Source organism: Grus americana, chromosome 3 (genome assembly GCF_028858705.1).
Source record: "Grus americana isolate bGruAme1 chromosome 3, bGruAme1.mat, whole genome shotgun sequence".
Taxonomy (NCBI): domain Eukaryota; kingdom Metazoa; phylum Chordata; class Aves; order Gruiformes; family Gruidae; genus Grus; species Grus americana.
Window position 1 is genome coordinate 40,585,265 of NC_072854.1, and position 17,774 is coordinate 40,603,038.

At 39.1% G+C, this 17,774-nt stretch overlaps 1 protein-coding gene across 5 annotated transcripts in view; it reads right to left on the reverse strand.

Moving 5' to 3' along the window:
- RNGTT (RNA guanylyltransferase and 5'-phosphatase) overlaps positions 1 to 17,774 on the reverse strand; it is a 207,558-nt gene that overhangs the window by 84,855 nt on the left and 104,929 nt on the right. For all 5 annotated transcript variants that reach the window (XM_054818904.1, XM_054818906.1, XM_054818909.1 and 2 more), the window contains one exon: positions 10,413 to 10,481. In XM_054818904.1, the coding sequence (XP_054674879.1) occupies positions 10,413 to 10,481 (69 nt within the window). The remainder of the gene's footprint in view (positions 1 to 10,412; positions 10,482 to 17,774) is intronic.

Genomic DNA, 17,774 nt, shown 5'->3' on the forward strand with positions numbered 1-17,774 from the left:
TTATATTACAGTTAGCTCCCATTACAGTATCTGACTCGGTGCAACAACTGTCAGATGTGTGACAATGTCTCACAGAAAACACACAGAAGGACCTATAGAATAAAAAGCCACAATTCATAATTGCAGCTAAGCAAGCCTTGTTACCTGCCTTTATACAGAATTTTAAATTTTTTATCAACCAACCCAGCAACCAACATTCTCAAAAACATCTGAAGACTGTTACTAGCATTGCAGCTGCTCTCCACAGAGACGGACCAGCTTAGTGCGTAGCAATCAGAGCCATGGGAATGATTTTCAATGAACAATTTATTTGAGAAATTAGGTCCTGTTTGTGAACTATCTGTATGCAGCTCATGACTCTGACAAAAACTACTATCCAATTTATTCTACAATGATGCTCGAGAGTCTATTTTCTGATCTGATCATCAATGCTAAGTTTCATTTATCTGACTGTTATTGGATACGAGGCACATGGTGCTATGCACCCATTCAATCCAGAAACTGAAAAGGGGCAGCAGTGCAAACATTTTGAAAACACATTTCCCATAATATTTTTCCAAGTAAAATACCAGGTCTTGCATAAACGTGTACAGCAAGCATAGAAAATGGAGCTTATTCTGCAGAAGTCTTTTAAAATGTGAACAAATAGTCACCTGGTTGTTCTGGTTCATATGCAAATTGTGAAAAGTACACTCGTGTTCTTTTCTGGTTCAAATATTTTAATGAAATGTAAAGTTTAAAACAAATCCTCTAATAATGATGAAAGCATCGTGACTGTATTACTTAAGCCCTCTGAAAATGCAAAAAAGCCTATACTGATATCCCTCATCTGAAAAATTACATATAAAGTCTTCAGTTTTGTTCATATACCTGATCAATAGATGTGAGTGATATGTTTTCTACAATCTTAGTAGATGGAAATAGTACTGTACTCTATATTTTAGAGAGTGTTGTTGATTCTCCTTTAAAAAATCAAACACATTCTCTCAAAACTATGTTAGTATGCTGGGAAAAAAGTCTTGAAGGTTTCAGAAATACAATATCTGTGACAGACAAATAAACATGTATGTAGTGGACTCTAACAGAAAAACCTGTATTACCTAAACCTAATTTTGGGGGTTTTTTAAATATTCTGTAAATAACACACAAAACAGTAACACTTGTGTCTACTGTTCTTTCATATTCGGCTTTGGAGCCAGATATGTTAGTTATAAAAAACCATCTCCAAAAAGCCAAACAAATCTTAATTTGCTTTGCTTGACTTGAGCTGATGCTAAGACTGTTGCAAAGGAATAAGCTGCCTAAAAATTAGCAAAACCTGACCTCTGCCATTCTTTCATTTTTTCCTCATCCTGACTCACCACAGTATACATCAGACATCTTGTAGATTTAGACAGAAAATTGGAACTTTACATTTTAGACATCAAGACAAAAAGAACAACCTTGAAACTCTTCTTTTGTTAACCACATCACAAACTTTTTTCCACCTGTTCCGAGCTCATCTGATGAGCACTGGATCCTGGGATCAACTTCTATTTGCTATAACAGTGGAATATTTCCAGAACTGCATAGAATTATCTTTTATTCTTCTGTTGTTCATCTTCCTCATTACCAGCAGAACAAGCCATATTTTCCCTTAACAATGGCAACATCAGTTCACAATCTGACAAGTCCCTAAGACACATGTTTTAATTGCTCTCATAAGTTAATAGTTGTCTCTAGAAAACCCTGTGTTAGATAAACCACATGTTTTGTTTCAGTGGTTGGATGAATATAGAGATACAAGACCTTCTTAGGATTTCCAGTGATCAGTGTTTGGAAACGAGTAACCTACTGTTTGTCAGTTCAAACTTGTCAATACTTTCAGATAGCATTTAACTACTGTACTAATGGTTTCTTTAATCAACAATTCAAAGTGTGCAGAACATCTGTATTTTGGAAGTCTTGGATATTTCCAGCTATGACTTATACTCGTTTTCCCCTTTCAGAACAAACCAGCAGGCATGTCGCAGTTTTACACACCTCTACCTCTGTGGAAAGCTTTTAGAATAACATGGAGAAGAGGAGAGTTTCATTTCAGAAACACAACTAGCAGCGTTAAGAGAAACTAAACTTTTGATTTAGGAACATCTGCAGTAGTTATGGAAGCAGTTTTCATCAATTTCTTATCCCTGACTTCTACAATTATGTAATGAAGTTCTAACTGTACTTAGAAGAGTATAACCCGTATGATACAATCACATCTAAATTATTCAGCATGCATGTCAGTGGAAGACAATGGAATTTTCTTAAAAGCAATCTATAGTTTTCATATCAAGCTCAAGACTTTCATTATTAATCATACGTTAATGGACTTGGTTCACCATTTTGGAAATGTCAAAAACTAGGAGAGCCGATGAATGGAACAGGGAGTACCATTACAACTGAAACTCAAGTTATGGGCAGCCAAAATGAGATCAAATTATCACAACTGTGTTCTGTTGTACCTCCTCAATACAGAATACTATTCTGCAGGCACCTCTGAGCCTTGCAGAGAATACCATATTCTGCACAGTACAGTGGATGATTACTTTAAATGTGTTCTCACCAGACATAAACAGTTACCTTCAAAGATTTATCTGATAATACCTGCTAGCAACTAAAAGACATATTTTGATAATTACAAAAATTCAGTTACCCAATTGTGATATTGATCCTCCATTTTCACATTTACTATTAATAAGAATAGCGACCCAGTAAACATTTCAAACCATGAATAATAATGTCAAATAAGCCATTCTACTCTTCAAAGAAAGTGTTTTTACATTAACTGTTTTAGCCATTCAAATACCACAATGCAAATGTCAGTACTCCTCTGAAAGCAATCCTGTTTCACAAATCTTAGGTATATATGTCATCTTCCTGAAATGCTGGGCTACTGCTTACACTAAAACAGCAGCATGAAGATCAGGCTAAATACTCTGCCTTATCCTGACACAAACCACTATTTTTGCTTTACTGCTATGCTCCTGACTAAGAAAAAACAGGAACACTTCATGAAGTATTTTCATGGAAACTTAAGAGGTCTGTTGGCTGTCTTGTTCTGGCATGCACAGGAGAAAGTACTGGGAGAAAACAATTGCAACAAGATAGTTCTTCCAGATATTTTCTTAAATCTCTCCAATTTGACAGAAAGACTATACATTAATCATATAGATAATTTGATAGAAAGAGTATAGATGGGGCATTCTGTTTGTTGATAACTACTCTGGGATCCAAAGAGTGTTGATAAAATACTTTCCACTATATCTTCCAGTTTCCAAGTCATTTGTGATCTACAAACTTCTAAATCTGGAAAGATTGCTGTAAAATTCAGGATGAGTAGGAACACTGCAATGGAGACAACTGACCACTTCATTAACGGCAGCCTACATTAAAGATCGTGAGTACAATCAACTACTCAGATGATTCAGCAAAGAGTTCTCACTGATTCAAAGCAGAACCTCTCTGAGACTTCCTTATCCAGCTACCAAACACATTTATCAGAGCTGATCCACCACACATATAGATTAACCTAATTTGTGGAATACAGACTTACTCTCTTAAAAGCAGGTATGTTTTGCAGAAGCTGAACAATTGCTTTGGTATTCTCACCTGAAAATCACATTTACAGTATAAATTCCTTACATATATTTGTTTCTTTTAACTAGAAAGTATGTGCAAACTGACATAGCTGGAAGCACAATACAAGTGCACTCAACAAGCTCCTTGGCATCTAGCTTTGAAATAAGATATGCAAAAACCATATTTGAAAGCCTTTATAAATGATGATTCTGCCTATCCTAATACAAAATACATCTTTGTTTTCCCAACATTTAGAACAGCAGCATCCAGAAAAAGCATTTTTTTCTTCTCCTAAATAACACATACACAGACACCACCATATTAATGTCAACTGACAATTCTGAGGATGACTAGTACACATAATGTAAAATCTAACAAAGATCTTTCTGCCTAATGCCGTTGGCAGGCAGGATGATTAAACTGCATGACAGAAGTTCAAGAACCTATTTAGGTAGCTCCCAAAAATGCAATTCATTGCCTGAGAAATCGGAGAACATCAGATGGTATAGGTCATAAGCAAACAAATGAGATAACATACCAATTAGAACTAACACTTTCCTTAGGTAACCAGACTCAAGGCACTGTTATCTATTTGGGCAGACATAAAAAGGAAGTCAGGCTAAACAATTCTGGCAAACAGCATATACATTGCATCTCTAAATGTACTAGAGGACCAGCAGCAGAAAGTTAAAGAAGGAAAACTTTTGCTGCACCATTACCTTACTATATTCAGAGCTAAAAATGACTCATAACTTCCTCACTCTTTTTGGTCAATTTTTGTCAAGTGTGGACAGTAGGAGTTTGCACCTGTAAGAAATGTTCAGGTTTCCTGAGGTGTGAGAATTATCTCAGGTTCTTGGAAAGTAAGTGGAAACCATAAAAATCTGCTAGGTTCAAAAATCATGGCAGTTTTATCTAGGAGTCTAACAAAGCAATTAAATGAGCTCTAATTAATTTAGTTAGACCTTACTTATTGGTGTTTAATTTAGCATTTATTATTTTTTCTTAATGCTCTAGTTTTCTGATTTTCCAAATAAGGTAGAAAACAAATCGCCCTAAGATAGCAAAGACAAACTTGAATTGGTATAAAAATTTTACTTGTATAGTCACAGAAAAACTCTCAAAAAATATTGTGCATTGCTAATAAATTTGAGTATGTTCATAAAGCATATGATAGAATGGTATATTTGAGATATGACGAGCTATTTAAGAGACGAACTGCAAGGAACATTGCCATGGAAATTGAATATAACAACTATTCATAGGCAGAAGAGAGTTGTAAAGCTCTGTGGCATTTAAGGAGATTGACAGCAAGTTCTCTGTTAAAGGAAAACCTACAACAGCACAAAAAGTGCATGCTGACATGACAACAGCATCCCTTGACTAGTTACAGATTCAGTCATGAACACTCCTCTTGCAGACGAAATCACATTTAGTAATGAGATGTTCTAAAGGTACGTGAAAGGTTTCAGTAGTGTGGGTCAACACAAAGACTGATGAAAATTCTCCTCTCTAGATTCTCTTCCCTTCTGTTGCAAACTCTAGAGAAAAAAAATAATCAGGCAATCTTAGCATCTACGTTAAGGAATCGAGGTGCTGATCTCTTCTCCCTGGTTATCCAGTGACAGGATGCATGGGAATGGTTCAAAGCTGCACCAGGGGAAGTTTAGACTTGACATGAGGAAGCATTTCTTTACTGAGAGAGAGGTCAAACACTGCAACAGGCTTCCTACAGAGGTGGTCGATGCCCCAAGCACGTCAGTGTTTAACAGGCATTTGGACAATGCCCTTAACAACATGCTCTAACTTTTGGTCAGCCCTGAAGTGCCCAGGCAGTTGAACTAGATGGTCAGTTTAGGTCCCTTTCAACTGAAATAGTCTATTCTATTCCATTGCCTCCAAATCTTACATGAATTACTACAAAATTAGAAAGCTAAATCCAGAAGCTTGCATATTTGTTAGAAGCAAAAATTTATGTTATCATATGATTCCTCCCAAGCCTATACATACCAGCTTTGGTATTGAGACTATATCTGAGCCCATATGAAGCCATTTCTTGCTATTGCAATAGAAATATTTAACAATAACTGATGCTCCATCACTGGTAAACATGATGTCTGAGTTTCAGCACTATGCCAGCAACTGACTTGGCCTATGTTTAAAAATGCACAGAGGATTCAATAAAATGCATACTGTGGAAGAAAAGGCTTACCAGTTATATAGGATTATTTAGGAGAAACTAAATAATGAGCACTGCTTAATGAAACAAAACATGGCCTTCTTCAAATACCTTTGATGGTATTTTTTGGAGATATTTCATTCAGTGTTAACTTCAGTGATTTTGGATGAACTTTTACAATGACAGAAAATAACACAGCCTATTATACAATAGGAATAGCACGAATAATTAACAGGCAACCAAGCATTTCAGATCACCACTAAAGTCTGCCAAGGGAGGGGAAGGAAGATATATTAAAAACGCGTACAATGTTAGTCAGTAATAAAAACCTGTTCGTTATTCTCCTTTCATTTTAAAGCCTAAGCTTTTTGTTAGCATTCACTATGGAGAGTTGTGTGTTAAATAATTCAGCCATTTTTTAAAATAACAGTTATCTTAGAAGAACAGAGCTCAGCAGCTGCCCTTCTTCCTTCCCCGGAAAAATCCCAAACCCACACAACTGGACTTTATTCCTCATCCAAAATAAGAGCATGGAGAAGTACCAAACAGAAATCAGCCTGAGCCAATGCAAAAACATCACAGAAATCAAGAGGCAAAACGATGGAACAGAAGCGAATAAATTCTGATACAAGCTTTCTACAGATGCTCAAACCTGTCCTTAGGCCTGCCTAACTGATGGCCAGCAAGCCTTCTGTCAGGTGGCTTTCTAATTCCTACATCCTTTCCCCAAGCAAGGGAAAAAGAGTTCTAGCCAGCCAGAAAGCTGGTTATTAAGAGATTGCTAGCATAAAAATTAGACAGGATGAGATATCTAGCAAAGGTATGATATACAAGGCAGATAACAAAAGTAATTTCACTGATGAGTGGGCATAGGTCAGAGAGCCGATTCTGCCATCAGAAGATAAGAGGCCATTTTTGAGATTTCCATTAAAAACACGCAGGTTGGCAAACTGCAAGTGTTCTAAAACAAATGTAAGCAGTTGTTTGCTGTTTTGAAGTAACCTTTTAGAAAAAAGGATTGAAAACTTCCAATCTTTACACAAGCATTCAGAATCCGTGAATAAGGTGTTTGCCTTTTACCTGCAAACTAACTGACTCGTTGTCTGGGACATCATCACAGGGCAACATACCTGTCCATGAGGTTTCCTGCTGGCCTGTTTCACTCCTCCTAATTAGCACTTAGCTTCGGTCCCTGCTCTGCCAACCTGTTACATGTAGAGGGATCAGAAAGCTGATCAGATGGAATGGAGCTGACTTAGCCATGTGGGAGTTATATCGGTAGCATCTTAAATGGATAGAAAATGATGCGGGGAAAAGAAGCGTTAGGGAGAAGGGACACAAAAGGGAAATCAAAAGGAATGTGGGACACGGGCTATTGGATAGAGAGGATGCATGAAAAGGAAAAGAGTGCAAAGGGAAGAAGAGAAACAATAGTAAGAAAACATTGTCTTTTACTTGTCTCTCACCACGGAGTTGTTAAAGAATAGTAGGTAAATGCAGGGGATGTGCAGGGAGGGCACTACGAAGCACACATCACATCAAATCACCTACAAAGCATTCTTAAATTATAAATGAGGCGAAAGCCTCCATCACTTCCACTAAACATGCTCTTCTCGTGATCTGTGAAAGCTTTCAGTCTCTGGAAAGGGAGGAAGGGGGAAGAAGAAGGGAGGCCTCGGTCATTGCCTTTCAGTTGTCATTGTGAAATTCAAGCACTTGGTATACCCAGGGCAATAACCAATATAAGTAACTCAGGTAACTGGTGAATTAGTTAGGAATAATAATGCTCAGTTAGCATGACCTTGCAAAATAAACTAACCTACACAGGCAGAAAACAATCTCCTTACTCCTTAACCTTGTTTCTACCATCACCACTCACAGTGCAAAACAATTTCTGCTTCAGTACAAGAAGCTTGCTATTCATAATATGACTTTAGATAAGAAGAATAACAGAAGAAAATAAACCCTATTATACCTAACTGAAACCCTAAACTCGGCAGTAAAACTTTTTCACAAATCCTCTTTCATTAAAGTGTGCCAGTTTCTCAAAACTGAACTAATTCACAGGCACTTGATGCCAAATCTCTTCAAACCCAAGAGAAAAGTGAGAAAATCCAGAGCTCTTAGAAGCTGAAAGCCTAATTCCTGTTCACAAATAATTTCAGGTATTTTGATTTTTATAATAAGTTGTAATTAAACCAAACTCCAAAACAACAAAATATTCTTTCTCCAACTCCCAGTGCCAGTATTGCCTGTAGCTAGTGGGGAATATATCCATATACTCAGGCCTTGATGTCTGCATCTAAGACCAGAGATCAAGAGGAACATCTCTGAGTAAACAGGGGAGGGAAGAAAACCAAACCAAACCAAACCAAACCAAAAAAACCTCAAAAAAACCCAGCCCAGCACAGAAAAGATTTTCAAACAGACTGAACTAATAAGCTCAACATTCTTTATATTAAATAATTAGTTAAGCTCTACATCCTCCTTTAACTATTAAAAGTAAGGAAAGTGTGGGTATTTTTCCCCCCAAATTTTCCTGTCTGTAAATGATCGCATTCCATGCATCCTCCTCTGCTGCTGTTTTATACTTCTTTGTGATTTTGCTCCAATTCTTGTCATCTTTTGTTTTCTTCTTCTCAAAACACACACGAAACTTCAGCAGCTCCCAAAATATGTTCTTAAATTTCCCTGCTCTTCTAAAACTCAGCATGATTTCTGTCTATTTTTTTCTGCAAGATCAAATATGTCAATAAAAATGGTTATTAAGAATTGTTTTCTTCTGGATATGCCATGAGACAAACTGGTTTTATAAAGGTCTCTAAAGTCTCATGATGACCAAAATTTAGGCCTCTACCCCCATCAACAACAGGCATCTTTCTCTGTGAAAAGTGTGTAATGTATCATACACATAACTGCAACTATAATTCAAAAAGAAAAATTATTGCAGTTAGTATTCTCAACGGATCATTTACGCATTGTTATATACTCTGTTGCCCTTGTATTGTTGGCTATTAATTTATGTCCTTGTATCACACAAAATAAAAAAAAGGCAGTATTAGCTATCTATATCAGCTTCACTCTTTTCAGTTAATCAGCTTTAAAACTTATTTCCCAATTAATAGGTCTGCAATCATTTCTTTTGCTCTAAATATATTATTTATATTTTCTCAACTACAAAAACCATTGAGAAAACTGCACATTGCTTAATCTAGGAAAATCTGTTTAATAACAGATGCAACAAACTTACATTCTATAAATCCTGAAATAATACTGAAGTTTGAACATTAAATTAGACGAAACAAATATATCCCATATTTTAAAGATGAAAGCAAGAAAATTAGTTTTTTGTTGGGTTACAAATTTCTCAGCATGCTAAATCAGAAAACACAAGTTCTGGAAACACAAAACATATCAGATACTAATTTCCTGTAACAACAGCAAAGAGACATATTCTTCAGTAATTTCATTTCAAGTAGAAAAGGTAATTTCAAATTTAGCTGTAGTAACTCCGCACAGCTTAACCTTTAATATTCAGGAAAGTGGTTCTGAGAAGCCTTTACAATTGCTTTAGATTTTAACAATATTCTAAGACATCATCAGGACTTCTTAGAGAAGTATGAATTTTCTTTACCCTAATTATTTTTGCTTTGAATGTGAAATAGCTATATATTTAAAAGGAAAATTAAAAAGGTATGTGGTCTAATTGCTCACTTATTTTGTGGTAAACTGATGTAGAACTTGCAATAGAGAACAGAGGTTAATCTCATTTCCAGATGGGAGTGTCATCAATCTTGCTACGAACTACAATATAGGAAGTAGACCAGAAAAAACTACTTCATCTGGAAAACTAAATACAAACGTTTTCCTTGAGTATCTGTAAGGTTAGAAATATCTGTCAAATTTGAAATAATAAAAAACCCAATTCCTTGTTTTACAAGCTATGAAAAAAGTCAACATAGATAATGTTACAGTCCCTATCTATGCCAATATACAATACACAATTGAAGTGTATCCATTGTATCAGAGTCAACAGGAGCAGCAGTAGGATGGATGAGGCCATGCTACTGACTTCCTTTAAAGCTACCCTTCTTTCTTGAGAATCTTTTGTATTATTTTTTCTGGTTGTCTGCAGTTCTTCTGGTGACTTCTCCACACCCCAGTCATATACCTTTATACTAGCAGATGTGGCTCGAGAATATATCACGCTTTATTTGCATTAAAATAACGTAAGTTACAAATTTTACTAAAATTTTAATGTGGGAACGTCCTTGAGAAAGAAAAATAATCTAAGAGTTAAAATCAGTGGGCCAAAGATTCACAGAATTCATGTAGTCAGAAAAAAATCCTTCCTTATTTAGCAGCACAGCATTGTACACACGTGAAGAAAACATGAACTGATTCTGGAAAACTACCACCATGGATTAATCTGAAGTCACACATACTATAAATTAGATTGCAACTAGTAGATTTTAAGTAGGCTGAGGAACTGCAAAAATCAGACCAAAAAATTGCAAAGTAATTCTGACTGAAACAAAGATGAGGTAGTAGATGGGAGGATGAGTGGGGAGGGAGGGTGAGAATTTCATTTGAGAGCGAAGGGAGAAAAATCTGGTTTTACGCTACTTACTCCTGTAGGCTGAAAAATCAGTCCGTCCACTTCATGGCTAACTTCTCTAGCAAAGCTTCCTTCCAAGAGCTGTAGAACAAAAGGAAAAATGAATCTTTTTTTCCATAGAGAAATATCTCATTTAGGAGACTACACATCAGAGCAGATTATATGCTACTACTGCAATCATTTACTAGTAAACTGCTTATTTATGGCTTAATGTTAAAGCTTGGAAAATGTCAACATAGAAAGCTTCAACAAATTAGCATTTCTTTTACAAAGAACATTCAAGGCTCAAACAAGTTTCAGGAAGGTGAACCATTACAGTATTATAAAAAAAAAAAAAAGCCTTTGTCCAAAAAGAAACACTAAGAAACCAAGATGATTCTGTACACTAAAAGATTAAGAAAAATCAGTTCTGATACAGGACACCATAATCGTTTGTGGACAAATTAAAAAAAAAAAACAAACCCCATTTGCCACTTTAACATGCAAGTAGCACTTACTTTAAATTGGAAATATGTACTGAAAAATATTTGACGGCATCATTCAAAATTCATGTTTGGCAGACTCCCTAACTAGGCTACAACCCAGTGCCACAGCTACACTACTGTAGAACAACTGCCTGAATTAATTTGGATCTTGAATATTCTGGTTTACATTTTGAAAGTTTGTGAATTCCATATGGAGGTAAATACATCCATCAAGATGGTATTTACCAGAGAAAATCCATCTAACTAAACTAATGAAAGGAGAATTGATGATACGCTTTCATGTTAAATTATGACTTGCCTAAGGAAAAGCAAATAACCAGTGAGAACTACAAATGTCAAGTAATAACAAAAATTAGGTGAAATACCAAAAACGCTTCTTTATTAATTTCAATTTATGTTTTACTGTGGAGATGAAGAGTCTATCCTGAAGTTGTAGGTACTTTTAGTAAAATTTGAAAAATTTTGATTTATAAGTAACTGCATAGTCATAAAACAGAGCAAATACAGAACTCAGTAAATCAGTCAGGTCTAAAAGCAACATTTTGGCCTAGACTGTTAATTTTACAGATTCACAGATCGGTAGGGCTTGGAAGGGACCTCTAGAGATCATCTAGTCCAACCCCCCTGCTAAAGTAGGTTGCACAGGATGGCGTCCAGGCGGGTTTTGAATACCTCCAGAGAAGGAGACTCCACAACCTCTCTCGGCAGCCTGTTCCAGGGCTCTGGCAGCCTCAGAGTAAAGAAGGTTTTTCTCATATTCAGATGGAGCTTCCTGTGTTCCAGTCTGTGCCCATTGACCCTTGTCCTGTCACTGGGCACCACTGAAAAGACTCTGGCTCCAGCCTCTTGATATCCACCCTTTAGATATTTATAAGCATTAATAAGATCCCCCCCCCTCAGCCTTCTCTTCTCCAGGCTAAAGAGACCCAGCTCTCTCAGCCTTTCCTCGTAAGAGAGATGCTCCACTCCCCTCATCATCTTTGCAGCCCTCCACAGGACTCTCTCCAGTAGCTCCCTGTCTGTCTTGAACTGGGGAGCCCAGAACTGGACACAGAACTCCAGAGGTGGCCTCACCAGGGCAGAGTAGAGGGGCAGGATAACAACCTCCCTCCACCTGCTGGCCACGCTCTTCTTAATGCACCCCAGGGTACCACTGCCCTTCTTGGCCACAAGGGCACACTGCTGGCTCATGGAGAGCTTGCTGTCCCCCAGGACTCCCAGGTCCTTCTCCGCAGTGCTGCTTCCCAGCAGGTCAAGCCCTAACCTGTACTGGCGCCTGGGGTTATTCCTCCCTAGGTGCAGGACCCTACACTTGCCCTTGTTGAATTTCATAGGGTTCCTCTCTGCCCAGCTCTCCAGCCTGTCCAGGTCGCACTGAATGGCAGCGCAGCCTTCTGGTGTGTCAGCCGCTCCTCCCAGTTTAGTATTATGATTAAATTTGCTGAGGGTACACTCTGTCCCTTCATCCAGGTCACTGATGAATATGTTGATAACTATGTTGAATTTTTGCATCATTTCCTTTGTATAGTCCAACTTAACTCAATGACCTACTGACTAAATTATTCAAATGAAGCATCAAACTCTGCCCTTAGTAAATGGCAAAAGTATGAAAGGAGTTGAGAATTACCATTTGTATCTCCCTATAGGCTGTACAACTCAAAGCAATGCACTTAAAATGGATCAAAATCCTGATGGCCAAACCACAGAATCACAGAATGGTAGAGGTTGGAAGGGACCTCTGGAGATTATCTAGTAGCTTTGTCCTCCCAGTTATTCTGCTTTCTTTCTCATTAGATCAATTACAAATATTTCAATTATAACATTCTAGAATGGAATTTTTACCAGAGAGGATTAGCAGTTTGGGGAAGGGAAGTGGGAAGGAGGGAATGGAAATTTTCTCTGAGCTTCTTCCCATACACACATTCTTTGAAATCAAACTATTTAGAGGTTGTCTGTGAACAACAGAATATATACCTATTGAATATACCTACTGAATATTGCAGAAAGTTTGGAATGACAGGGGAATGAGCAGAAAAGGAATGTTTGACTTATAAGCAAATATTTTTGACACTAAAAATACAGTGGATATAAGGTTTTTAGGTTTATGAACTTAAAATGCAGATATCACGGTTCATCTTTTCAAAAATGATGTTCAAATTTTCCATACATGTTAAAATTTCTAATTAACTTGAACAGTACTGTCTTTTTTAGTCAGCACCATGATAAATGGCACACCTGCTTGACTGGGATGACTGCCAAGGATCAGATAAAATGCAATGCATCCCAATGACATTTTATAGAAGATGGGTAAATGATGCATGAGAGCCAATGCTTCTAGCGTGCTACTCCTTGTAGCCTCATGGCATCTATTTCCACCTGTGAAACCCTTTGTTCACTTCTTGCAGCTTCCTGCTGCCCTGTGAACATTGCAAAAAACTGCATACCCATACTACAGTTTATTATTTAAAACTTCTCTTTTCTTACTTTAAAATTAAATAAAATTAATTTTTTTTGCTACATTTAATAATATTCCTCTAACAAAAAGAATGGTATAATCACATGGAATGAGTGGAGCTGTACAACAAGTAACAGGATTTCTCCTTGCTCTTTAATCACTGAGCTGAGGAGCAGCAGTGTCTCACCAAGAGCTGCACTAATAACCTGCTGAAGCTGATTTTGCTAAAACACTGAGCCAGTCAGCAGTTCTTGAGTGCATAATTGAAAAAAAAAAAAAAAAATGACGCTTTGGAGATCTCTCCATACTTATCAGTAAAGAAATCAGCAGGAATAGGAGGAAAATTCATTGCATCTATATGCAGTATGCATCTATATATTCCACCTATGTTAGTAGATTTTTATTAACATTTCTGTAATTCTGAGGCAAGCCACACGATACTGATGAGTTTTCAGATGTTACCTTATTCATAAAATATGTAAGTTCAGTAGATACTACTGTGCCTTTTCCTTTCCCCTACAAAAAAAAAAAATCTCACGGAAACGCAACACACTGTGAGAGTTATGTAGATTCCAAAACATAATAATGTCTCTGCAAAGTCATACTGACTTTCTACAAAATAATTTGGCTAAGGTCCTTTCACACAACTCTTATCAATCTGCTATGTCACAATATGCAAATACGTCTAACCTTTCTGATTCAAAACTGGTAACACTTGTTAGCCTAGTGAAACACTCGGAGATAGAGAAAAAAAATCATCCCTTTGCATTTAATAACACAAGACAAATATAAGTCCATTTTCCTTGCTTTATCAATTTCAGAACTGTGATACGCTTCATTCAGTTTCAAGTCAAGCTACAGCAACTCTGCCTGCACCGGACCCCAAAGCAGTTTTTCAGAGCCACCTTCAAATTACTGCTCATCTACCTAGTTACTCCACAGCAGAAGCTGTGAAAGGGAACATACTTTACTCAAAAGTATTAGTTACAAGTAGATTACTAATCGAATTGCCAGTTACCAAGAATGTAAAACAACTTCAGACACGAGCATACCTGTCATTCCTAACTTCACAGTGTCTTCACCGGCTTAGTTTGCAGCCCAGCTCACAGGACAATCCCTTCCTCTGACGATGACAGCCCTCACCGTCAGACTACAAAGTACTTCTCACATCCTGACGACTGTCGGGTTTTACAGACATGGGCTCATGAATGTCTGTACAGATCCTGCAGACTCTTATTATACAGTCTTCAGAAAAAGATTCAGAAGTTACCAGCACTAACCACCTTTTTTAAAAAGGAAACAATTATTCTGGAGCTCTCCTTGCACTTCTCTAAAAGAGATGGACTATTCTTACTTTAAAACAGGATGTCACTCCTGCTGTATTTTTACATTAATTTGTTTCATCTTGCTTGCCAGTTTCTGTGTTTTTCTATTTTTACATGACAACCCCCTCAATAGCCCTGTCTCATCTTAATAATCCAAGTTCAATATAAAAATTATTTACTTTAACACTGGTTGCTGATGTATTTCAGACATCCCAGAAAAAGTTTTACATCCAAAGTGAGAGGTACAAATGTTCTCAAACTTACAGTGGTTTAATAACAGTGAATAAAACATACCTGAATTGAATGTGTCTCCTACTAAGAGAAGTATTTTCATCATATTTTTGCTAACTCACAAGATAAAAAAAAAATTCATCTCTATTATTACATACAGAACTCTCTGAAGAAAGGACTGAATCACAAATTCGGCTGAAGATTTGTGTAACAAACCCAGTATTTCTACTGGGTAGCCTCCTTGGATTTAAGTTTAAAAAAAAAAACAAACAAAAAACCCCCAAAAAACCAAACCAAAACAAACAAACAAAACACAAACCCCCTAAAACCCAGCTAAACAAAACTATTTTGCTTAAAAATCAAAATTGAAATCTGGATCTCAGATGAAGCCCTCTATAGGCAGATAGGAGCAGCCTCACATTCACAAGCCCTGGTCCTTATGGGGGACTTCAACCAACCCGACATCTGCTGGAGGGACAATGCAGCAAAGTACAAGCAATCCAGGAAGTTCCTGGAATGTGTCAATGATAACTTCCTCCTCCAAGTGATAGAGGAGCCCACGAGGAGAGGTGCCATGCTGGACCTTATTCTCACCAATAAGGAGGGCCTGGTAGAGGATGTCAAGCTCAAGGGCAGCCTTGGCTGCAGTGACCATGAAATGGTGGAATTCAGGATCCTCAGGGCAGCGAGGAGAGCACTCGGCAGGCTCGCTATCCTGGACTTCAGGAGAGCAGACTTTGGCCTCTTCAGGGATCTGCTTGGTAGAATACCATGGGACAAAGCCCTGGAAGGAAGCGGGGCCCAAGACAGCTGGCTAATAGTCAAGCATCACCTCCTCCAAGCTCAGGAGAGATGCATCCCAACAAAGAGGAAGTCAAGCAAAACCACCAAGAGGCCCCCGGGGATGAACAAGGAGCTCCTGGGCAAAGTCAAACAAAAAAAGGAAGCCTACAGAGGGTGGAAGCAAGGGCAGGTAACCTGGGAAGAATACAGAGAAACTGTCCAAGCAGCCAGGGAGCAGGTTAGGAAAGCCCAAAGCCCTGATACAAATTAGTCTGGCCAGGGATGTCAAGAACAACAAGAAAAGCTTCTATAGGTATGTCAGTGATAAGAGGAGGACGAGGGAAAATGTGGGTCCCCCTCCAGAATGAAACGGGTGAACTGGTTACCCAGGATATGGAGAAGGCTGAGGTACTCAACGACTTCTTTGCCTCAGTCTTCACTGTCAAATGCTTGAGCCACACTGCCCAGGTCACAGAAGGCAGGGACTGGGAGAATGCAGAACCGCCCCCTGTAGGAGAAGATCAGGTTCGAGAATATCTAAGGAACCTGAAGGTGCACAAGTCCATGGGACCTGATGAGATGCATCCGTGGGTCTTGAGGGAACTGGCGGATGAAGTGGCCAGGCCACACGTCATCATATTTGAGAAGTCCTGGCAGTCTGGTGAAGTTCCTGCTGACTGGAAAAGGGGAAACATAACCCCCATTTTTAAGAAGGGAAAAAAGGAAGACCCAGGGAACTACAGGCCGGTCAGTCTCACCTCCGTGCCTGGCAAGATTATGGAGCAGACCCTCCTGGAGACTATACTCAGGCACATGGAAAACAAGAAGGTGACTCGTGACAGCCAACACGGCTTCACTAGGGGCAAATCGTGCCTGACAAACTTGGTGGCCTTCTATGATGGGGTTACAGCGTCCGTGGATAAGGGAAGGGCAACTGACGTCATCTACCTGGACTTGTGCAAGGCATTTGACACTGTCCCACACGACATCCTGGTCTCTAAATTGGAGAGACATGGATTCGATGGATGGACCACTCAGTGGATAAGGAATTGGCTGGATGGTCACACTCAAAGAGTTGTGGTCAATGGCTCAATGTCCAAGTGGAGAACAGTGACGAGTGGCATTCCTCAGGGGTCGGTACTGGGACCGGCACTGTTCAACATCTTTGTCAGCAACATGGACAGTGGGATCGAGTGCACCATCAGCAAGTTTGCTGATGACACCAAGCTGTGTGGTGTGGTCGACACACAGGAGGGAAGGGATGCCATCCAGAGGGACCTTGACAGGCTGGAGAGGTGGGCCCGTGCGAACCGCATGAAGTTCAACAAGGCCAAGTGCAAGGTCCTGCACGTGGGTCAGCACAATCCCAAGCACGACTATAGGCTGGGCGAGGAATGGATTGAAAGCAGTCCATGAGGAGAAGGACTTGGGGGTATTGATTGATGAGAAGCTCAACATGAGCCGGCAGTGTGCGCTTGCAGCCCAGAAAGCCAACCGTGTCCTGGGCTGCATCAAAAGAGGTGTGACCAGCAGGTTGAGGGAGGTGATCCTGCCCCTCTACTTGGCTCTGGTGAGACCCCACCTGGAGTACTGCGTCCAGCTCTGGGGGCCCCAGTACAGGAGAGACATCGAGCTGTTGGAGCGAGTCCAGAGGAGGGCCACGAAGATGATCTATGAGGACAGGCTGAGAAAGTTGGGATTGTTCAGCCTGGAGAAAAGGTGGCTCCGGGGAGATCTAATTGCGGCTTACCAGTGCCTGAAGGGGGCCTACAGGAAAGCTGGTGAGGGACTGTTTATGAGGGAGTGTAGTGACAGGACAAGGCGTAATGGGTTTAAGCTGAAGGAGGGTCGATTTAGGTTAGATGTTAGAAAGAAATTCTTTACTGTTAGAGTGGTGAGGCACTGGAACAGGTTGCCCAGAGAGGCTGTGGATGCCCCATCCCTGGAAGTGTTTAAGACCAGGTTGGATGAGGCTTTAGGCAACATGGTCTAGTGGAGGGTGTCCCTGCCCATGGCAGGGGGGTTGGAACTAGATGATCTTTGAGGTCCCTTCCAACTCAAACCATTCTATGATTCTATGATGTCCCTTGTTATC